At 38.6% G+C, this 20,000-nt stretch overlaps 4 protein-coding genes and 1 pseudogene across 4 annotated transcripts; all 5 read left to right on the forward strand.

The window, feature by feature from the left end:
- Positions 1-2,160: 2,160 nt before the first annotated feature.
- On the forward strand, positions 2,161-2,980 carry LOC119599335 (shematrin-like protein 1). Its single transcript, XM_037949092.1, has 2 exons — positions 2,161-2,193; positions 2,474-2,980. The coding sequence occupies exons 1-2, from the start codon at positions 2,182-2,184 to the stop codon at positions 2,903-2,905; spliced, it is 444 nt and encodes a 147-aa protein (XP_037805020.1). The 5' UTR covers positions 2,161-2,181; the 3' UTR covers positions 2,906-2,980.
- Positions 2,981-5,535: 2,555 nt separating this feature from the next.
- LOC119598883 (shematrin-like protein 1) lies at positions 5,536-6,257 on the forward strand. The gene is made up of 2 exons (XM_037948575.1): positions 5,536-5,561; positions 5,826-6,257. Exons 1-2 carry the CDS (start codon positions 5,550-5,552, stop codon positions 6,255-6,257), a joined length of 444 nt encoding a protein of 147 aa, XP_037804503.1. The 5' UTR covers positions 5,536-5,549.
- A 3,663-nt stretch (positions 6,258-9,920) lies between these two features.
- Positions 9,921-15,188, forward strand: LOC119599235. The gene is made up of 7 exons (XM_037948972.1): positions 9,921-9,952; positions 10,266-10,598; positions 10,702-11,426; positions 11,540-12,303; positions 12,399-13,563; positions 13,770-14,834; positions 15,076-15,188. The coding sequence occupies exons 1-7, from the start codon at positions 9,921-9,923 to the stop codon at positions 15,186-15,188; spliced, it is 4,197 nt and encodes a 1,398-aa protein (XP_037804900.1).
- A 1,495-nt stretch (positions 15,189-16,683) lies between these two features.
- On the forward strand, positions 16,684-17,299 carry LOC119599389 (shematrin-like protein 1). The gene is made up of 2 exons (XM_037949160.1): positions 16,684-16,695; positions 16,868-17,299. Exons 1-2 carry the CDS (start codon positions 16,684-16,686, stop codon positions 17,297-17,299), a joined length of 444 nt encoding a protein of 147 aa, XP_037805088.1.
- A 1,892-nt stretch (positions 17,300-19,191) lies between these two features.
- The window catches only part of LOC119599337, an 827-nt pseudogene continuing 18 nt past the window's right edge, over positions 19,192-20,000 (forward strand).

A 20,000-nucleotide genomic window follows, 5' to 3' on the forward strand; every position in this document is an offset into this window, starting at 1 on the left:
CTCTCTACGTTTACATTCATTTGGGACAGTCTCTACGGACAACGAAGAAGCTTTTCTCCTTTAAGAAAGGGATTGAAATTGTCAATTTGTTGAAATTTAAAAGAAGAAATCAAACATTGCAAGTCAAAGACTTTTAGAAGGCATATATGAACCGTTATACAATTTATTATCAGACAGAATAAAGAGCAACATGTTAATCTTATACAAAAGACAACATACATGCAAGCTCCGAGTCGTTCAAGGTTTAAGGTACAAGTACATCTACCGAGGGGCCGCGGTAGCCGAATGGTTAGAGCGTCGGACTCAAGACTGTCACGACGGCAATCTGAGTTCGAGGGTTCGAGTCACCGGCCGGCGCGTTGTTTCCCTTGGGCAAGGAACTTCACCTCGATTGCCTGCCTAGTCACTGGGTGGCCAAGCCAGCTCAAGTCAGTGCCGGGTAAATAGAGATGGTGACTCGATAAAAACACCGGGCGGAAGGCAATGGCAAACCACCGCTCTAAATTGCTAAAGAAAAAATCATGGAAGCCCATGATCGTCAAGGCCGCGGTGGCCGAATGGTTAGAGCGTCGGACTCAAGACTGTCACGACGGCAATCTGAATTCGAGGGTTCGAGTCACCGACCGCCGCGTTGTTCCCTTGGGCAAGGAATTTCACCTTGATTGCCTACCTAGCCACTGGGTGGCCAAAGCCAGCCCAAGTCAAGTGCTGGTCCCAAGCCCGGATAAATATAGAGAATGATTACCTAAAAGGTACCACCGGCACTCTCCGTGGAAAGGAACTGGGGACCCTACCACGTAGTCACTCCAAGAGCATCACAAACATGAAAACTACAATTAAGTATCATGCTGTGACCACGGCGGCTCAGACATGAACCTACCGTTAAAAGAAAAGAAGACATCTACCGAAGAGTAAAATTTGTGCTTCACTCGTTTATAATATAAGGGTTTTAAATACAGTCCTTATACACTGGCTTCATATATGAGTATAATCACTTAGCATTACTCGAATAATATTTCTGTGCAATACTAATGATCCAGTCCAGGGGTGTCAAACACGTGGCCCATCACATAGTTAGGTGCGGTCCACGGCTCATTTGCTGTTTCAATTTTACAGTCGGTTTTTTTCTATAATTGATTAAGCCAGTCCTTCGTCTTTTGAGATTATCAGTTACACTCTTACAAATCTCTTCTATCATTGTGCTTTTGTAAAGCCTACGTATTTAAATCAACCATATGGCTTTTTCGTCGCGTTGACTGATTATCCGGCCCTCATTCTGTATACTAAAGCGAAATGTGGCTTCCTATGGTAAATGAATTTGACAGCACTGTTGCAGTCCTTATCCAGTTGCCATTTCATTGTTATTATTGCTATGGTTCTTCTTATTATCATTATCATTATCATTATTTTATTCTTAACATAGTTATTTTTGTTTTTATTAAGGATCCATTATTGATTATATATACTGTTTACATTATATATATATAGTATTATAAATATATGTCCATAATATATAAGAAACATACGCACACATATATTTACATACAAACATGCAAAAGCACACACACACACACACACACACACATACGTATCTATCTATCTATCTATCTATCTATCTATCTATATATATATATATATATATATATATATATATATATATGTGTGTGTGTGTGTGTGTGTGTGTGTGTGTGTGTGTGTGTGTGTGTGTATAGGTGTATATATGTATACATATACCTTATAAATATGTATATATATATGTAAGTATACATATGTTACATATAAGTTTTTACAATATATATAAATATTCATGTGTTTATATTTGTATATACATGCGTGTATGTATGTATGAAACGTGTTTGGATACACTCACTTAAAACTTTATTTTGTGTTTTTATTTATTTATTCATTATCATTATTATTATTTTATCTAGAGTGAATTGTTGAAATGTACAATATATCTGTATGTGTGCGAGTGTATGTGTGTGAATATGTTTATTCGTATGTGACTAAACTGTTTACTATTATTCCTTAACGGCGAATTCGCACCATGTTCTTCGTTCCCAACGTCGATTTCTCCGGAGGTTAGTCATCCTGAAAGACCAAGGACTGAAGATCCGTATAAAAGAAGTGTAGCGATTCCTTCAGACACATTCGCCCATTGGTTATCACAAAAGCAACAAGATGAAATTCTTGGTTAGTAATTAGTGTTTACTAAGCTTGGGTTTGTACATAATGCTAGTTTTAACTCATTAAACTCCACTGTTTTATTTTACCCACTGGCAATTGCAAAGCAACAAATATGAGGCTTTAGGTTAGTAATTATCGTTTACTTAATGTTAGAAGTATGTAATACTTTTAAAGCATCTCTACAGAAATTCTACCATTAATTGGGACTCTTAGAACAATGACTTAACTTTGGGTTGTATATGAAGGTAGTTTAACTGGAACGAAATAAACTTTATTTCCTTAACAGGCGGTAGTGCTCCTGGCGACCTTTGCTTGCGCTTCTTCAGTCGAGAAGCGAGAGGCGGACGCCGACCCTAGTCTCTCTCTCTACGGACGTGGTTATGGCTACCCTAGTTATTACCGAGGCTACGGCTACCCATATAGCTATGGCCTCCGCCACAAGAGATCTGCTAATCCTGAACCCGAAGCTGATGCCGACCCTTCCTATTTGTACAATCATTATAGCCCCTACTCTGTAGGCTATAACTACGTTCGTCCCTACACCTACGGTTATCCCTACGGCTATTCACACGCCCTCCACAGGAGGTCGGCCGAACCAGAAGCTGAAGCCTCGTTTGTTCACCCATACACTTACTCCTACACCCACACCGCTCCTGTCGTCACCTATGGTTATCCCTACAGCTACGGCTATGGCTACCCCAGGGGCTATGGATATTAACACTGAAAACACTTCCTGACGTTACCGATATCAGTATGGATATTTTTCCCCAATAAAGTATCTATGTAATTTCCACTTTCATGTGTATTGTTATTACCATTCATTCACATCCTCATTAACATTACCTTTGCTAATGTCATTATTATTAGCATTGTCTTCATAACCATTCGTACTATCTTCAGTATTTTTATTACTATCATCATTATTTACTATTTCAGTCTTACAGTCGGCCGTTTTACATGCTTGATTAAGCCAATCCTTCGTCCTTTTTTCTACCACTATGTTTTTGCAAAGCCTACGTTTTTAAGTCCACCATATAGCCGTTAGCGGCCACTCATGATTATGGCTCCCTGCGGTAAACGAGTTTGACAGCCCAGGTGTAGTCCTCATTCAGTTATTTCACTGTTATTAATGCTACGGTTAATATTGTTATTAGCATTGGTATTATCATCATTATTATAATTATTCTATTCACATCAGTTATTTTTATTGTTATTGTTATCATTATCATTGGTGATATATATATATATGAATATATATAAGAATATACTGTATACATTTTATGTATATATACATACATACCGATATATAATGTTATAAATATATATATATATATATATATATATATATATATATATATGTATGTATGTATGTATGTATATGTATATATATATATATATATATATATATATATATATATATTTATATATAAGAAACACACACACATAGTAGTACATATAAACATATATTAACAGATATAAATAGACAACTAGTACACTACACTTATATATGCATATGCATATGCAATAATTTTTTTGCGGACTCCACGAACATTTCTTCCCAATAAAGAATCAATGAACTTTCCACTATTATTAATACCATGTGCACTATGATCATTATTATTCATTCACATCCTCATTAACATTACCTTTGCAAATGCCATTATTATTAGTACTGTCTTTATTACCATTCGTATTACCATCGTTGTCGTCATGGTTATTATTAGCATTGTTACTCCAACGTTCTTGCTCATTATTCTAACAATACTATAGAATTTTTTAACTACTAAAAGTACCAGCTCTCTACGTTTACATTCATTTGGGACCGTCTCTAAGGACAGCGAAGAAGCTTTACTCTTTTAAGAAAGGGATTGAAATTGTCAATTTGTTGAAATTTAAAAGTAGAAATCAAACATTACAAGACGAATGATCACTTTTAGAAAGGCATATATGAAGCGTTATAAAATTTATCATCAGACAAACAAAAGCAACATATTTATCTAATACAACAGACAACATGCATGCAAGGTTCGTCCAAGTACATCTACCGAAGAGCATAATTTGTGCTTTAATTGGGGTTTCGAATACACTCCTTATACACTGGCTTCATACAAGAGTATAATCGCCTAGCATTACTCGAACATTATTATTGTGCAGTACTAGTGGTCCAGTCCAAGGGTGTCAAACACGTGTCCCACCACATAGTTAGGTGCGGTCCGCGGCTCATTTGCTGTTTCAATTTTACAGTCGGTCTTTTTCTATAATTGATTAAGCCAGTCCTTCGTCTTTTGAGATTATCAGTTACACTCTTACAAATCTCATCTATCATTGTGTTTTTGTAAAGCCTACGTATTTAAATCAACCATATGGCTTTTTCGTCGCGTTGACTGATTACCCGGCCCTCATTCTGTATACTAAAGCGAAATGTGGCTCCCTACGGTAAATGAATTTGACAGCCCTGTTGCAGTCCTTATCCAGTTGCCATTTCATTGTTATTATTGCTATGGTTCTTCTTATTATCATTATCATTATCATTATTTTATTCTTAACATAGTTATTTTTGTTTTTATTAATGATCCATTATTGATTATATATACTGTATACATTATATATATATAGTGTTATAAATATATGTCCATAATATATAAGAAACATACGCACACATATATTTACATACAAACATGCAAAACCACACACACACACACACATGCGTATATATATATATATATATATATATATATATTATATATATATATATATATATATATATATATATATATATATATATATGTACATTACACCTATATATGTGTGTGTGTGTGTGCGCGGGTGTATGTGTGTGTTTGTATAGGTGTATATATGTATACATATACCTTATAAATATATATATATATATATATATATATATATATATATATATATATATATATATATATATATGTAAGTATACATATGATTACATATAAGTTTTTACAATATATATAAATATTCATGTGTTTATATTTGTATATACATGCGTGTATGTATGTATGAAACGTGTTTGCATACACTCACTTAAAACTTTATTTTGTGTTTTTATTTATTTATTCATTATCATTATTATTATTTTATCTAGAGTGAATTGTTGAAATCTACAATATATCTGTATGTGTGCGAGTGTATGTGTGTGCGTATGTTTATTCGTATGTGACTAAACTGTTTACTATTATTCCTTAACGGCGAATTCGCACCAAGTTCTTCGTTGCCAACGTCGATTTCTCCGGAGGTTAGTCATCCTGAAAGACCAAGGTATGAAGATCCGTATATAAGAAGTGTAGCGATTCCTTCAGACACATTCGCCCATTGGTTATCGCAAAAGCAACAAGATGAAATTCTTGGTTAGTAATTAGTGTTTACTAAGCTTGGGTTTGTACATAATGCTAGTTTTAACTCAGTTAAACTCCACTGTTTTATTTCACCCACAGGCAATTGCAAAGCAACAAATGTGAGGTTTTAGGTTAGTAATTATCGTTTACTTAATGTTAGAAGTATGTAATACAGAAATTTTACCATTAATTGGGACTCTTAAAACAATGACTTAACTTTGGGTTGTATATCAAGGTAGTTTAACTGGAACTAAATAAATTTCATTTCCTTAACAGGTGGTAGTGCTCCTGGCGACCTTTGCTTGCGCTTCTTCAGTCGAGAAGCGAGAGGCGGACGCCGACCCTAGTCTCTCTCTCTACGGACGTGGTTATGGCTACCCTAGCTATTATCGAGGCTACAGCTACCCATATAGCTATGGCCTCCGCCACAAGAGATCTGCTAATCCTGAACCCGAAGCTGATGCCGACCCTTCCTACTTGTACAATCTTTATAGACCCTACTCTGTAGGCTATAGCTACGTTCGACCCTACACCTACGGCTATCCCTACGGCTACTCACACGCCCTCCACAGGAGGTCGGCCGAACCAGAAGCAGAAGCCTCGTTTGTTCACCCATACCCTTACTCCTACACCCACACCGCTCCTGTCGTCACCTATGGTTATCCTTACAGCTACGGCTATGGCTACCCCAGGGGCTATGGATATTAACAATGAAAACACTTCCTGACGTTACCGATATCATGGATATTTTTCCCCAATAAAGTATCTATGTAATTTCCACTTTCATGTGTATTGTTATTATCATTCATTCACATCCTCATTAACATTACCTTTGCTAATGTCATTATTATTAGCATTGTCTTCATAACCATTCGTATTATCTTCAGTATTTTTATTACTATCATCATTATTTACTATTTCAGTCTTACAGACGGCCGTTTTACATGCTTGATTAAGCCAATCCTTCGTCCTTTTTCCTACCACTGTGTTTTTGCAAAGCCTACGTTTTTAAGTCCACCATATAGCCGTTAGCGGCCACTCATGATTATGGCTCCCTGCGGTAAACGAGTTTGACAGCCCAGGTGTAGTCCTCATTCAGTTATTTCACTGTTATTATTGCTACGGTTAATATTGTTATTAGCATTGGTATTATCATCATTATTATAATTATTCTATTCACATCAGTTATTTTTATTGTTATTGTTATCATTATCATTGATGATATATATATATATATATGAATATATATAAGAATATACTGTATACATTTTATGTATATATACATACATACCGATATATAATGTTAGAAATATATATATATATATATATATATATATATATATATATATATATATATGTGTGTGTGTGTGTGTGTGTGTGTGTGTGTGTGTGTGTGTGTGTGTGTGCGTATGTATATATATATATATATATATATATATATATATATATATATATATATTTATATATAAGAAACACACACACATAGTAGTACATATAAACATATATTAACAGATATAGATAGACAACTAGTACACTACACTTATATATGCATATGTCAGCTCGATGTTAGCTGGTGCTGAAACCACGGCCTGTTTCACCAAAGTATACTGTATCACATCTGCTGCAGGGTATGCGATACACAACACTGTTAGGGTTGCTTTCGGACTGCTTCTTGTCTCGTAATAATGGAAGCAACCCTAACAGTGTTGTGCATCGCATACCCTGCAGCAGATACGATACAGCATACTATAGTGAAACAGGTCGTGGTTTTAGCACCAGGATCAGCGAACATCGGCCTGACATCCGTCGCCACAGGACTTCCAACGCCATGGTGGTACATGTAGATGAAGCTGGACATCTACCGAACTGGAAGGAAGCGGAAAGAGTTCATGGGGGACTGAACAAACAAAAAAGAAAAATTATGGAAGCAGCATACATCGCGGCGTAGAATAATGTCAACACAGCATCAGGCAGATTCAAACTATCCAAGGTCACGGCTACAATTATACGAACAACGAGTGGGAGGTCACAGTCGTCAGCTCACGTATAATATATATTTAGTCTGTAATTTCTCTGATGTATGTATTTCTGACGAAGATACGATCGAAACCGGTCAAATACATATCTTGTACTGTGAAGATATTCATTCTCATTCATACCTTTTATACATTTGTCACATGAATACGGTTCAATGATTATATGTACTGTATATAAAAGTATATATACATTCTGTACACACACACACACACACACGCACATATATATATATATATATATATATATATATATATATATATATATATATATATATATACATATATATATATATATATATATATATATATATATATACATATATATATATATATATATATATATATATATATGTGTGTGTGTGTGTGTGTGTGTGTGTGTGTGTGTGTGTGTGTGTGTGTGTGCATGTGTGTACCAAATACGTATTTGATTTACATTTTTTTTTCTACAAAATAAATCATTATGTGTGTGTGTAGTACACATGCAAAATTGCTTTATGAAAAATTCTCTCTCTGCCTTTTCTACGCCACCAACTTCAGTTGTTATGTGTGTGAGTGTGTTTGCTATTGTAGAATTACCACTTCTACATTCATACGACGAATGAGTTTAAAAGGGTCATATGGCCTGAATTGAAAAGACGTTTAACCTATTAACAGTGGATTAGAGTATGCCTATAAGATTAGAGTGCAATCATACCCACTCCAGTGATATAAGGGAAGCTTTGTCATTTTATTTATTTATTTATTTATTTGTTATCAGTTACACACACACACACACACACACACACATATGCGTGTTTGTGTGTGTGTGCTTGTGTTAATCCGTTTGTGTACGTTACACACACATACACACACACACACACACACGTACTTTTATATATAGTACATTTAATTATGTGTACATATGCATACATATACATATATATGAATTTTTGCAATGTATACGTATATATATGCACATGTACGTTTACACACACACATATATTTATATATATATATATATATATATATATATATATATATATATATATATATATATATATATGTGTGTGTGTGTGTGTGTGTGTGTGTGTGTGTGTGTGTGTGTGTGTGTGTGTGTGTGTGTGTCTATACATGATTATATGTACTGTTTATAAAATTATACATGTTACACAAACACACACACATTTCATATTATATACGTGTACTGCATATGCGGAACTGCTTTATGGAAAAATCTCTCTCTGCCTCTTCTAAGGCTACACCACCACCTTCAGATGTCCTCCGACTGCTGCCTTTGAACCGAAAATAACCGCACTAGCAGCTCTTACCCTTCCTACTACTCTTAATTGCTATGGTCACTATTATATCTATTATTACTTCTAAAGTTATATTATTGCCATTAAAATAATTCAGCAATGTATATTTGGATATATTAATGTCACGATAATTACAGTTAATTAACGTAACCGTATATAGATAAATATAATTCTCCTATATACAGAAGTATAAACACTAGCGAATGAGAGGTGTGACTGCTGAATGGAAGATTAGGTAGTAATGCTTGTTCGCATATGCAAATATTCCCGCTACTATTGGCTGTAGCAGGTGACTTAGGCCTAACATGCCGTAAGGTAAAGAGATCACTGTTCACCACCGGCTGAAAAGGACGTGCTCTCGACCCTTGTTTTAGCCGCTATTTCCTTGGAAAGAAACCAACTTTGAAGATTTATAAACTTAACAGACTTCATTTTATCATCTGATAAGTTATAAACAACATGAAAGTGCTGAACAGAGAAGACTAAAGTATTGAACGTGCAGTGCGAAATACGTGAGTGCGGACAGTGAAATGACTCGGTGAAATGACTATTGGTGAAGTGACTGGGTTAGTGCTGTTAATCTAGTATTAGGATTAGCCTGTAATGCGAAAGGTGAGTGAGTGGGGTGAATGGGTAGGGCATCATTCATTGAACAATGTAGTGTGTGCCAAGTGAATAATAAACAATAACAAGTGAAGTTGTTCCCCGCATTTATGTCTCCATTATTCCAATCAGTGGCTCGCAGTTTCCCTTCTCAATAAACGAGAATAAAACTAGAAGAAAGTAATATTACCGACCTTAAAATAAACTTAAGTAAGTAGTATTGCAATCACACTAATAATATGGAAAGTAATACATATAATAATTTCATGAAACAAACGTAATTGCTCATGAAACAAACACTTATCTCGAGTGATAAAAAAATATTCCGTAATAATGGATTGCATATGAAATAACTAAATTCCTCGAATATAAATGAAAAATATGAATTCCATAAATAATACTCAGAATATAGATAATTTATTGAGTAAAGTGTGACAATGGCGCCCAACGTGGGGCCACTGATTATTAAGTAGAGTAAATGTGCTTGCATATAAGCAGAATGGAATTACGTCGGTATCCACCTTTGTAATTTTTGACTCGTTACATTCCACGGTAGAGTTACAAGCATTTGCTTTCCTTTGTGATATAGGGGACGTGTTAATATTTTTCTCTTGCACACATTTCATTCATTCCATCATTAGCTAGATATCAGTGGCACAGACGAAACCAATATTATGAACAATAATTAAATGACCAAGAACCAAGAACTCGTTCGTACGCTGCACTTGTGATTCAATAGCACTAATTATTTGCACGAACAGAACTGAAAGTTGATTATCAAGAAATGGATTTAGCGGTACTGAAGCAGGAGGCTGCAGACTGGGATTGACTGATCCTCGTGATATTGCTAAGTATGTGCAGGACCAGCAACGAGACCTGCGGGCGGAGCGCAGAGAGCGGGAGGATCGCGAACGCGAGTTTGCGGCCGCCCAGGCGATGCGGGAGCACGAGATTCAGATGGCGGAGTTAAATTTTAAGCATAAGATAGAGGTCCTTAAAGCTACGCCGCCCCCGCCCGTGGCTCCTCCCAAGACGAAGTTGCCGATGTTTCCTGACGACGCAGACCAGGTCGAAGCTTATTTCCTCGTACTCGAAAGGGTCGCCGCCGATCACGGGTGGGACGAGAAAACGATGTTTCTGCAGCTCGTAACCCGCCTCCAGGGTCACAGCCTAGATGTTTATCACCGCACCGAAATAGAAGGTAATTTGACGTTACAGTGAATTAAAGGAGGCTCTGCTGAGTGCTTACGCTATTAGCCTCGAGCAGGCTCGTTGCAGGTTCCAGGAAGCTCACCTTGACGAGCGGGAGACCTGCAGGCTTTTCATCACTCGCCTCTCTCATCTCTTCAAGACTTGGCATCGACTGAGTAATTTACCTGATACCAAGGAAGGTATCCTGGAGCTCATTCTGGTTACTCAGCTGCTATCTTCGCTGCCCAAAGGATTGCGAGCTCAGCTGAGAATGAACAAAGTTACTAGCCTGGCGGAGACTGCGGACATAGCAGATGGCTGGTTCTCTGCTTATGGCTACAACTACAGGGTCAAGAAAGAGGGCGACCGAAGGCAAGAGTCAAAGAAACCTGCTATGAGAAGTGTCGGTGATCGCAGGGAGGCAAAAACAGAGTTAAAATCTCCTGAAACTGCAAAATCACAGCCGGGAGAACACAAGCACCAGCCTTTCAATATGCCACGGAAAGGAGGTGAGAAGAAGCCGTTCTACCAGTCCGGTCACTTGGCTACAGTGAACAGTGTCCCGGAAAAGGAGGAGCCCCAGGTACATGTGTCTGGCCTGGCACTTGGCCACCACGTACTCTGTGCATGCTCTCCTCTTCCCTTGCCTTCAGCAGCCAACAAGAGATTGTCTACTGCAGAGGGCAGGGTCCAGGGTCGCAGAGCAGTTATCATGCGAGACTCTGGGTCCACAGGATGTGTAGTTAAAAAAGGTATGTAAAAAGAAAGGATTATACTGGCAAAACCGTTCGTGTTACAATGATTGATGGTTCACAAATAGTGGTGAATGAGGCAAAGGTTTTCTGCCAGTCCCCTTACTTTACAGGCACTGTGACTGCTGCTGTCATGGATAACCCCGCCTTCGATTTTGTCTTGGGCAACGTGCCTGGAGCTTCTCTGGTCCCGGCAAAAGAGGTCCAGACGCAGACACAGGTGGAAGGAGGCAAGGACGCGATGACTCAAACTGCAGAGGAGAGTGAACCTGCTGCACAAGATGTCACCCCTATGTCAGAATCCCCTGGTGTTCACGATGTACCGATCATATCTGCAGGCATTATAGATCATACCAGTGCTGCTGTCACTACGAGAGCTGCTGCACGTCGCTCTGAGATCAGCACACGGCTGGCAAGTCCACAAGGTCTGGAAGCTTTATTAAAAGGCGAGGACATAGCTGAGCAGCAGAAGAATGATGCCACCCTCTCCAAACTACATGAATACGCTGAGCAACGACATGTTCGCCTCTACAAAGGAATAAAGACGGACTTTATATGGCAGAACAACAGACTTTACCGACGAACTACTTTGCCGAGGGGTGAGGTGAAGCTGCAGTTCGTTGTTCCAGCTGGATGCCGCCAACAAGTCTTCAAGTTGGGGCACCACTCGCTCCTCGGAGGTCACATGGGGGCAGCCAAAACTCTCGCCCGAATACAAACCACCATGTTCTGGCCTGGAATGGGAGCTGAAATCTTAAGACTCGCCCGTTCCTGTGACATATGTCAGAAGACAACGGACAAGGGACGCAATACTGCGGCACCCCTACAGCCACTTCCTGTGATTTCGGAACCGTTCTCTCGGGTGGCTGTCGATATTGTGGGTCCCATACACCTTGTGCTGACGATAAATCGAAGTACATCCTTACAATCGTTGATTTTGCAACAAGATGGCCAGAAGCTGTTGCTTTGAAGAACATAGAGGCTGCCACAGTTGCAGAAGCTCTCTTTGGTGTGTTCTGCAGAATTGGCATACCCAGGGAAGTACTGAGCGACAGAGGCACACAGTTTACATCAGGCATGATGGAAGAGACCTGGAAACTCCTGTCAGTAAAGGGGATGAGAACTACACCATACCACCCAGAAGGAAATGGACTTTGTGAGCGATTTAATGGCACACTAAAGAAAATGCTAAAACGCATGGCAGCAGACCAGCCTCGGGAATGGCCTCGCCTCTTGGCACCGCTGCTGTTTGCCTACAGAGAAGCACCACAGAGTTCCTTAAAATTCTCCCCATTTGAGTTGGTGTATGGTAGACCAGTAAGAGGCCCTTTGCAAGTTCTAAGGGAGCTGTGGGACAATACTGAGGATGACCCAGTAATCACCTCCTCTTATCAGTATGTTCTGGATCTGAATGAACGCTTGCATTCTACGTGCGAACTCGCAAAGGAGGAGCTTTTGAAAAGTCAGGTCACTCAGAAGTCCTATTATGACAGGAAAGCTAAGCTTCGTACACTTGATGAAGGAGATCAGTGCTTGATATTGTTGCCTACGAGCACAAACAAGCTCTTAGCTCAGTGGAGTGGACCTTATATTATTCTCAAGCGAGTTTCGGACGTTAATTACATCGTAGGAATCGGCCACGAGAAGAAACTTTTCCACATAAACATGATAAAGAAATATTATCCAAGGTCCTCCCCTGTATCTCAGCCTAGCTGTACAACTCGTCAACAAAGGGGTGACAATCGACGTCCAGTGAATGTTCGGCGACGGTCCTCTCCTGATAGCGGTGTGGATAATTTGAAGCATTTTGGGTGTGCGGCAACCGTAATACCTGAGGACTCTGGTTTCTGTCAGCCCTGGACTCCTGAAACTGATTCGAGGGAAGGACCAGAGAGTATTATCATAAACCCGAAGCTAGAGGACCACCATAAGGCAGACCTCCGTGAGATCATTCAGAAGTACCCCGAAATCTTCTCTGATCAACCCCGAGTTGCCAAGGTGGAAGAACATAGAATCATCCTTCGTAATAAAGTGCCAGTGCGCACAAAACCATACCCTATACCTCTGCGGTATGTAGACTTGGTGATCAAAGAGATAAAGAAACTTGAAGCTATTGGCATTATTGAACCGTCTAAGAGTGCGTATTGTTCACCCATAGTTGTGGTTAAGAAGAAGGAGGAGACATTAGGATCTGCGGGGATTACCGTCGCGTTAACACAGCTACTCAATTCGAGGCGGAACCAATGTCTGATCAACGCCTTATCTTCTCGCGTTTATCTGCTTCTAAATATTTCACGAAACTAGACCTCACAAAAGGATTCTTCCAGATTCCTTTGCATCCAGAAAGCAGGAAGATAACAGCTTTCAAAACCCCCTGTGGACTGTATCAATACAAGGTGCTACCCTTTGGATTAACGAACTCTCCCTCAGTCTTCAATCGGTGCATGCGTCAGGTACTTGGAGATATTTCGGGAGTAGAAATCTTTATGGATGACTTACTCATACATACATCAACTTTGGCTGAGCACCAGAAGCTGCTCGACGTAGTTTTCAGTAAATTATCTCTGCATCGAATGACCTTAAAGCCCAGCAAGTGTGAGATAGCCTTCACACGGACACACTTCCTTGGCCACACCGTTGGAGATGGCAAATGCGAGTGTCAGCAGGAGAAAATACAGAAGATTCGCATGGCACCGCGACCCGTAAATCAACACCAGCTTCGTTCTTTCCTCGGCCTCGTTGGGTATTATCGGAGCTTCATTAAAGACTTTACGCAGATTGCTCTTCCGCTATTCAACCTCCTGAAGAAAAACTGCAGCAACAAGATGGTGTGGGGTGCAGAGCAGGAGAAATCCTTCGCTACACTAAAGGAAACCTTGTGTTCTGAACCTATTCTCCGACTTCCATCCAAAGATAAACCGTTTACTTTGCGGACAGACGCATCGGGAGAAGGTGTTGGAGCAATCCTTTTGCAAGAGTTTGATGGCAGATTGTTCCCCGTCGCTTACCACAGCCGTAGACTCTCCAAAGCTGAGTGCAATTATTCGACTGTTGAACGAGAGCTGCTAGCTGTTATAGAGGGGATTCACAAGTTTTATTACTACTTGTGTGGTGCTAAATTCACTTTGGAAACAGACCACATGCCTCTCTCGCAGCTCAAACGATCCAAGACCGCCAATGCGCGCCTGATGCGCTGGGGTCTCTACCTTCAGCAATTTGAGTTCACTATCCGCTATATAAGAGGAACTGAGAACGTAGGAGCTGATCTACTCTCAAGGCTGATCAGCGGAAGCAGCAGTGACCTTGAGGACAGTCTACCTGAAACGTCTCGCAACCCGGGACCTCAACTACAATATCATGAAGCGGAGGTGGAGCATCAACTGCAGAAGAATCTTCATTCCCGGGGAGGTGCGAAGCAGAATCAATGACTTGATTATAAAGGAAGTATAGTTCTAAATTCTTTTTTTTTTGAAACACAAACTTGAAATACGTGGGATATCTACATTGCATGTATGCATATAATCGACTAATTATTAACTTGCTACTGGTATTACCATGATATAAATTCAATTTTGTGCTTCATTTATAAAGGTGGAAGATAGAAATGTAAACATCCTATAGATGTTTTATATATTTTCTCAACTTTCAGCTGAGGTTCGAAACCTGTACTACTTGACTCCTGCGCAGGTTATCACTTCAGAATCTAACCTTGAAGGAGAGAAGCTATCACTTCAAGTGGATTTTTTTTCTCGTCTTAGTTAAATTAGCTAACAAGAAGATATCTTTAGTTGGAGCGTATACTTTTGGTGGGGGTAATGTCACGATAATTACAGTTAATTAACGTAACCGTATATAGATAAATATAATTCTCCTATATACAGAAGTATAAACACTAGCGAATGAGAGGTGTGACTGCTGAATGGAAGATTAGGTAGTAATGCTTGTTCGCATATGCAATATTCCCGCTACTATTGGCTGTAGCAGGTGACTTAGGCCTAACATGCCGTAAGGTAAAGAGATCACTGTTCACCACCGGCTGAAAAGGACGTGCTCTCGACCCTTGTTTTAGCCGCTATTTCCTTGGAAAGAAACCAACTTTGAAGATTTATAAACTTAACAGACTTCATTTTATCATCTGATAAGTTATAAACAACATGAAAGTGCTGAACAGAGAAGACTAAAGTATTGAACGTGCAGTGCGAAATACGTGAGTGCGGACAGTGAAATGACTCGGTGAAATGACTATTGGTGAAGTGACTGGGTTAGTGCTGTTAATCTAGTATTAGGATTAGCCTGTAATGCGAAAGGTGAGTGAGTGGGGTGAATGGGTAGGGCATCATTCATTGAACAATGTAGTGTGTGCCAAGTGAATAATAAACAATAACAAGTGAAGTTGTTCCCCGCATTTATGTCTCCATTATTCCAATCAGTGGCTCGCAGTTTCCCTTCTCAATAAACGAGAATAAAACTAGAAGAAAGTAATATTACCGACCTTAAAATAAACTTAAGTAAGTAGTATTGCAATCACACTAATAATATGGAAAGTAATACATATAATAATTTCATGAAACAAACGTAATTGCTCATGAAACAAACACTTATCTCGAGTGATAAAAAAATATTCCGTAATAATGGATTGCATATGAAATAACTAAATTCCTCGAATATAAATGAAAAATATGAATTCCATAAATAATACTCAGAATATAGATAATTTATTGAGTAAAGTGTGACAATTAATTCCATGTGTTTATATATGTATACGTACATATATATGTAAGGACATATACTATATGTGTGTGTGTGTGTGCGTGTGTCTGCTATTGTAGAATTAGCACTGCTACATTCATGCGACGAATGAGTTTAAAAGGGTAATATAGTCTGTATATGTATGTCTATAAAATCAAAGCGCAACCATATCCACTGCAATGATGTACAGTATACCTTTTTTCAGTTATCTTTTTGTTGATCCGTGTTTTCTCATTTTGTTTTTGTTTATTAGTATATGATGCCAAATTATATATTCATAGAAATATCCACACACAAACATATATATGTGTGTGTGTTTATGTGTGTGCATGTGTTAATCCGCATGTGCCAAAATTGCTTATAATTTATCCTTGACGGCGATTTCGCGCCACGTTCTTTGCTCCCAACTTATTCATCCTGCAAGTCCAGGGACGGAGGTTCCTTATAAAAGAAGTGAAGAGACTTTTCCAGACACATTCGACCACTGGCAGTCGCAAAAGCAACAAATATGAGGTTCTTGGTTAGTAATTGTTTACTTAATGTTAGAAGTATCTATTACTTTTAATGTATCTCTACAGAAAATTTACTATTAATCAGGATTTTTGGAGCAATTACTTAATTTTGGGTTTGTATATCCAGCTACTTTGATTGGAATTTAAATAATAAACTCCGCTGCTTTATTTCCTTAACAGGCGGTAGTGCTCCTGGCGGCCCTTGCTTGCGCTTCTTCAGTCGAGAAGCGAGAAGCGGACGCCGACCCTAGCCTCCCCATCTATGGACGTGGTTATGGCTACCCTGCCTATTACCGAGGCTACGGCTACCCATACAGTTATGGCCTCCGCCACAAAAGGTCCGCTAACCCTGAACCCGAAGCCGATGCAGATCCTTCTTACTTCTACAATTACTACCGCCCCTATTCTGTGGACTATAACTATGTTCGCCCTTACAGCTACGGCTATCCCTACGGCCACTCCCATGCCCTCCACAGGAGATCGGCCGAACCAGAAGCTGAAGCCTCCTTTGTTCACCCATACACTTACTCCTACACCCACACCGCTCCTGTCGTCACATATGGTTATCCCTATACCTACGGCTATGGCTACCCCAGGGGCTATGGATATTAACACTGAAAACAGTTCGTGACGTTACCGTTATCAGTATGGATCTAGTCCTCGTTTTTGCATCATTTGTTGTCACGATGCAATAATTTTTTGCGGACTCCACGAACATTTCTTCCCAATAAAGAATCAATGAACTTTCCACTATTATTAATACCATGTGCACTATGATCATTATTATTCATTCACATCCTCATTAGCATTACCTTTATTAATGCCATTATTATTAGTATTGTCTTTTTACCATTCGTATTACCATCGTTGTCGTCATGGTTATTATTAGCATTGTTACTCCAACGTTCTTGCTCATTATTCTAACAATACTATAGAATTTTTTATAATATAACAATGGCAATAACAATTGAGATAATCATAACTACTAAAAGTACCAGCTCTCTACGTTTACATTCATTTGGGACCGTCTCTAAGGACAGCCAAGAAGCTTTACTCTTTTAAGAAAGGGATTGAAATTGTCAGTTTGTTGAAATTTAAAAGTAGAAATCAAACATTACAAGACGAATGATCACTTTTAGAAAGGAATATATGAACCGTTATAAAATTTATCATCAGACAAACAAAAGCAACATATTTATATTATACAACAGACAACATGCATGCAAGGTTCGTCCAAGTACATCTACCGAGGAGCATAATTTGTGCTTTAATTGGGGTTTCGACTACACTCCTTATACACTGGCTTCATACAAGAGTATAATCGCTTAGCATTACTCGAACAGTATTATTGTGCAGTACTAGTGGTCCAGTCCAAGGGTGTCAAACACGTGGCCCACCACATAGTTAGGTGCGGTCCGCGGCTCATTTACTGTTTCAATTTTACAGTCGGTCTTTTTCTATGATTGATTAAGCCAATCCTTCGTCTTTTAAGATTATCAGTTACACTCTTACAAACTTCTTCTAGCATTGTGTTTCTGCAAAGCCTACGTATTTAAATCAAATATATTGCTTTTTCGTCGCGTTGACTGATTATCCGGCCCTCATTCTGTATACTAAAGCGAAATATGGCTCCCTACGGTAAATGAATTTGACAGCCCTGTTGCAATCCTTACCAGTTGTCATTTTATTATCATCAGTGCTATGGTTCTTCTTATTGCTGTTATTACCATTATCATTATCATTATTTTATTCTTAACATAGTTATTTTTGTTTTTATTAATGATCCATTATTGATTATATATACTGTATACATTATATATATAAAGTGTTATAAATATATGTCCATAATATATAAGAAACATACGCACACATATATTTACATATAAACATGCAAAAGGGCACACACACACACACACTCACACATATATATATATATGTACATTACACCTATATAAGCATATATATATATATATATATATATATATATATATATATATATATATATATGTGTGTGTGTGTGTGTGTGTGTGTGTGTGTGTGTGTGTGTGTGTGTTTGTATAGATGTATATATGCATACATATACCTATAAATATGTATATATATATGTAAGTATACATATGATTACATATAGGTTTTTACAATATATATAAATATTCATGTGTGTATATTTGTATATCCATGCGTGTATGTATGTATGGAACGTGTTAGGATACACTCACTTAAAACTTTATCTTGTGTTTTTATTTATTTATTCATTATTATTATTATTATTTTATCTAGAGTGAATTGTTGAAATCTACAATATATCTGTATGTGTGCGAGTGTGCGTATGTTTATTTGTATGTGACTCAATTGTTTACTATTATTCCTTAACGGCGAATTCGCACCAAGTTCTTCGTTCCCAATGTCGATTTTTCCGGAGGTTAGTCATCCTGAAAGTCCAAGGACTGGAGATCCGTATAAAAGAAGTGTAGCGATTCCTTCAGACACATTCGCCCATTGGTTATCACAAAAGCAACAAGATGAAATTCTTGGTTAGTAATTAGTGTTTGCTAAGTTTGGGTTTGTATTATAATGCTAGTTTTACTGTAACTCAATTAAATTCCACTGTTTTAATTCCCCACATTCACCCACTGGCAATTGCAAAAGCAACAAATATTAGGTTTTAGGTTAGTAATTATCGTTTTCATAAGGTTAGAACTACGTAATACTTTTAAAGCATCTCTACAGAAATTTTGCCATTAATTGGGACTCTTAGAAGAATGACTTAACTTTGGGTTGTATATCCAGGTAGTTTAACTGGAACTAAATAAACTTTATTTCCTTAACAGGCGGTAGTGCTCCTGGCGGCCTTTGCTTGCGCTTCTTCAGTCGAGAAGCGAGAGGCGGACGCCGACCCTAGTCTCTCTCTCTACGGACGTGGTTATGGCTACCCTAGCTATTACCGAGACTACGGCTACCCATACAGTTATGGCCTACGTCACAAGAGGTCCGCTGATCCTGAACCCGAAGCCGATGCAGATCCTTCTTACTTCTACAATCACTACCGCCCCTATTCTGTGGACTAAACTACGTTCGCCCTTACAGCTACGGTTATCCCTACGGCCACTCGCACGCCCTCCACCGGAGATCGGCCGAACCAGAATCTGAAGCCTCCTTTGTCCACCCATACACTTACTCCTACACCCACACCGCTCCTGTCGTCACCTATGGTTATCCCTACAGCTACGGCTATGGCTACCCCAGGGGCTATGGATATTAACAATGGATTTAGACTTCGTGCTTGCTGCCAGGATGCAATAAATGTTTGTGG

This window comes from Penaeus monodon, chromosome 42 (assembly GCF_015228065.2).
Source record: "Penaeus monodon isolate SGIC_2016 chromosome 42, NSTDA_Pmon_1, whole genome shotgun sequence".
In the NCBI taxonomy this organism is placed as follows: domain Eukaryota; kingdom Metazoa; phylum Arthropoda; class Malacostraca; order Decapoda; family Penaeidae; genus Penaeus; species Penaeus monodon.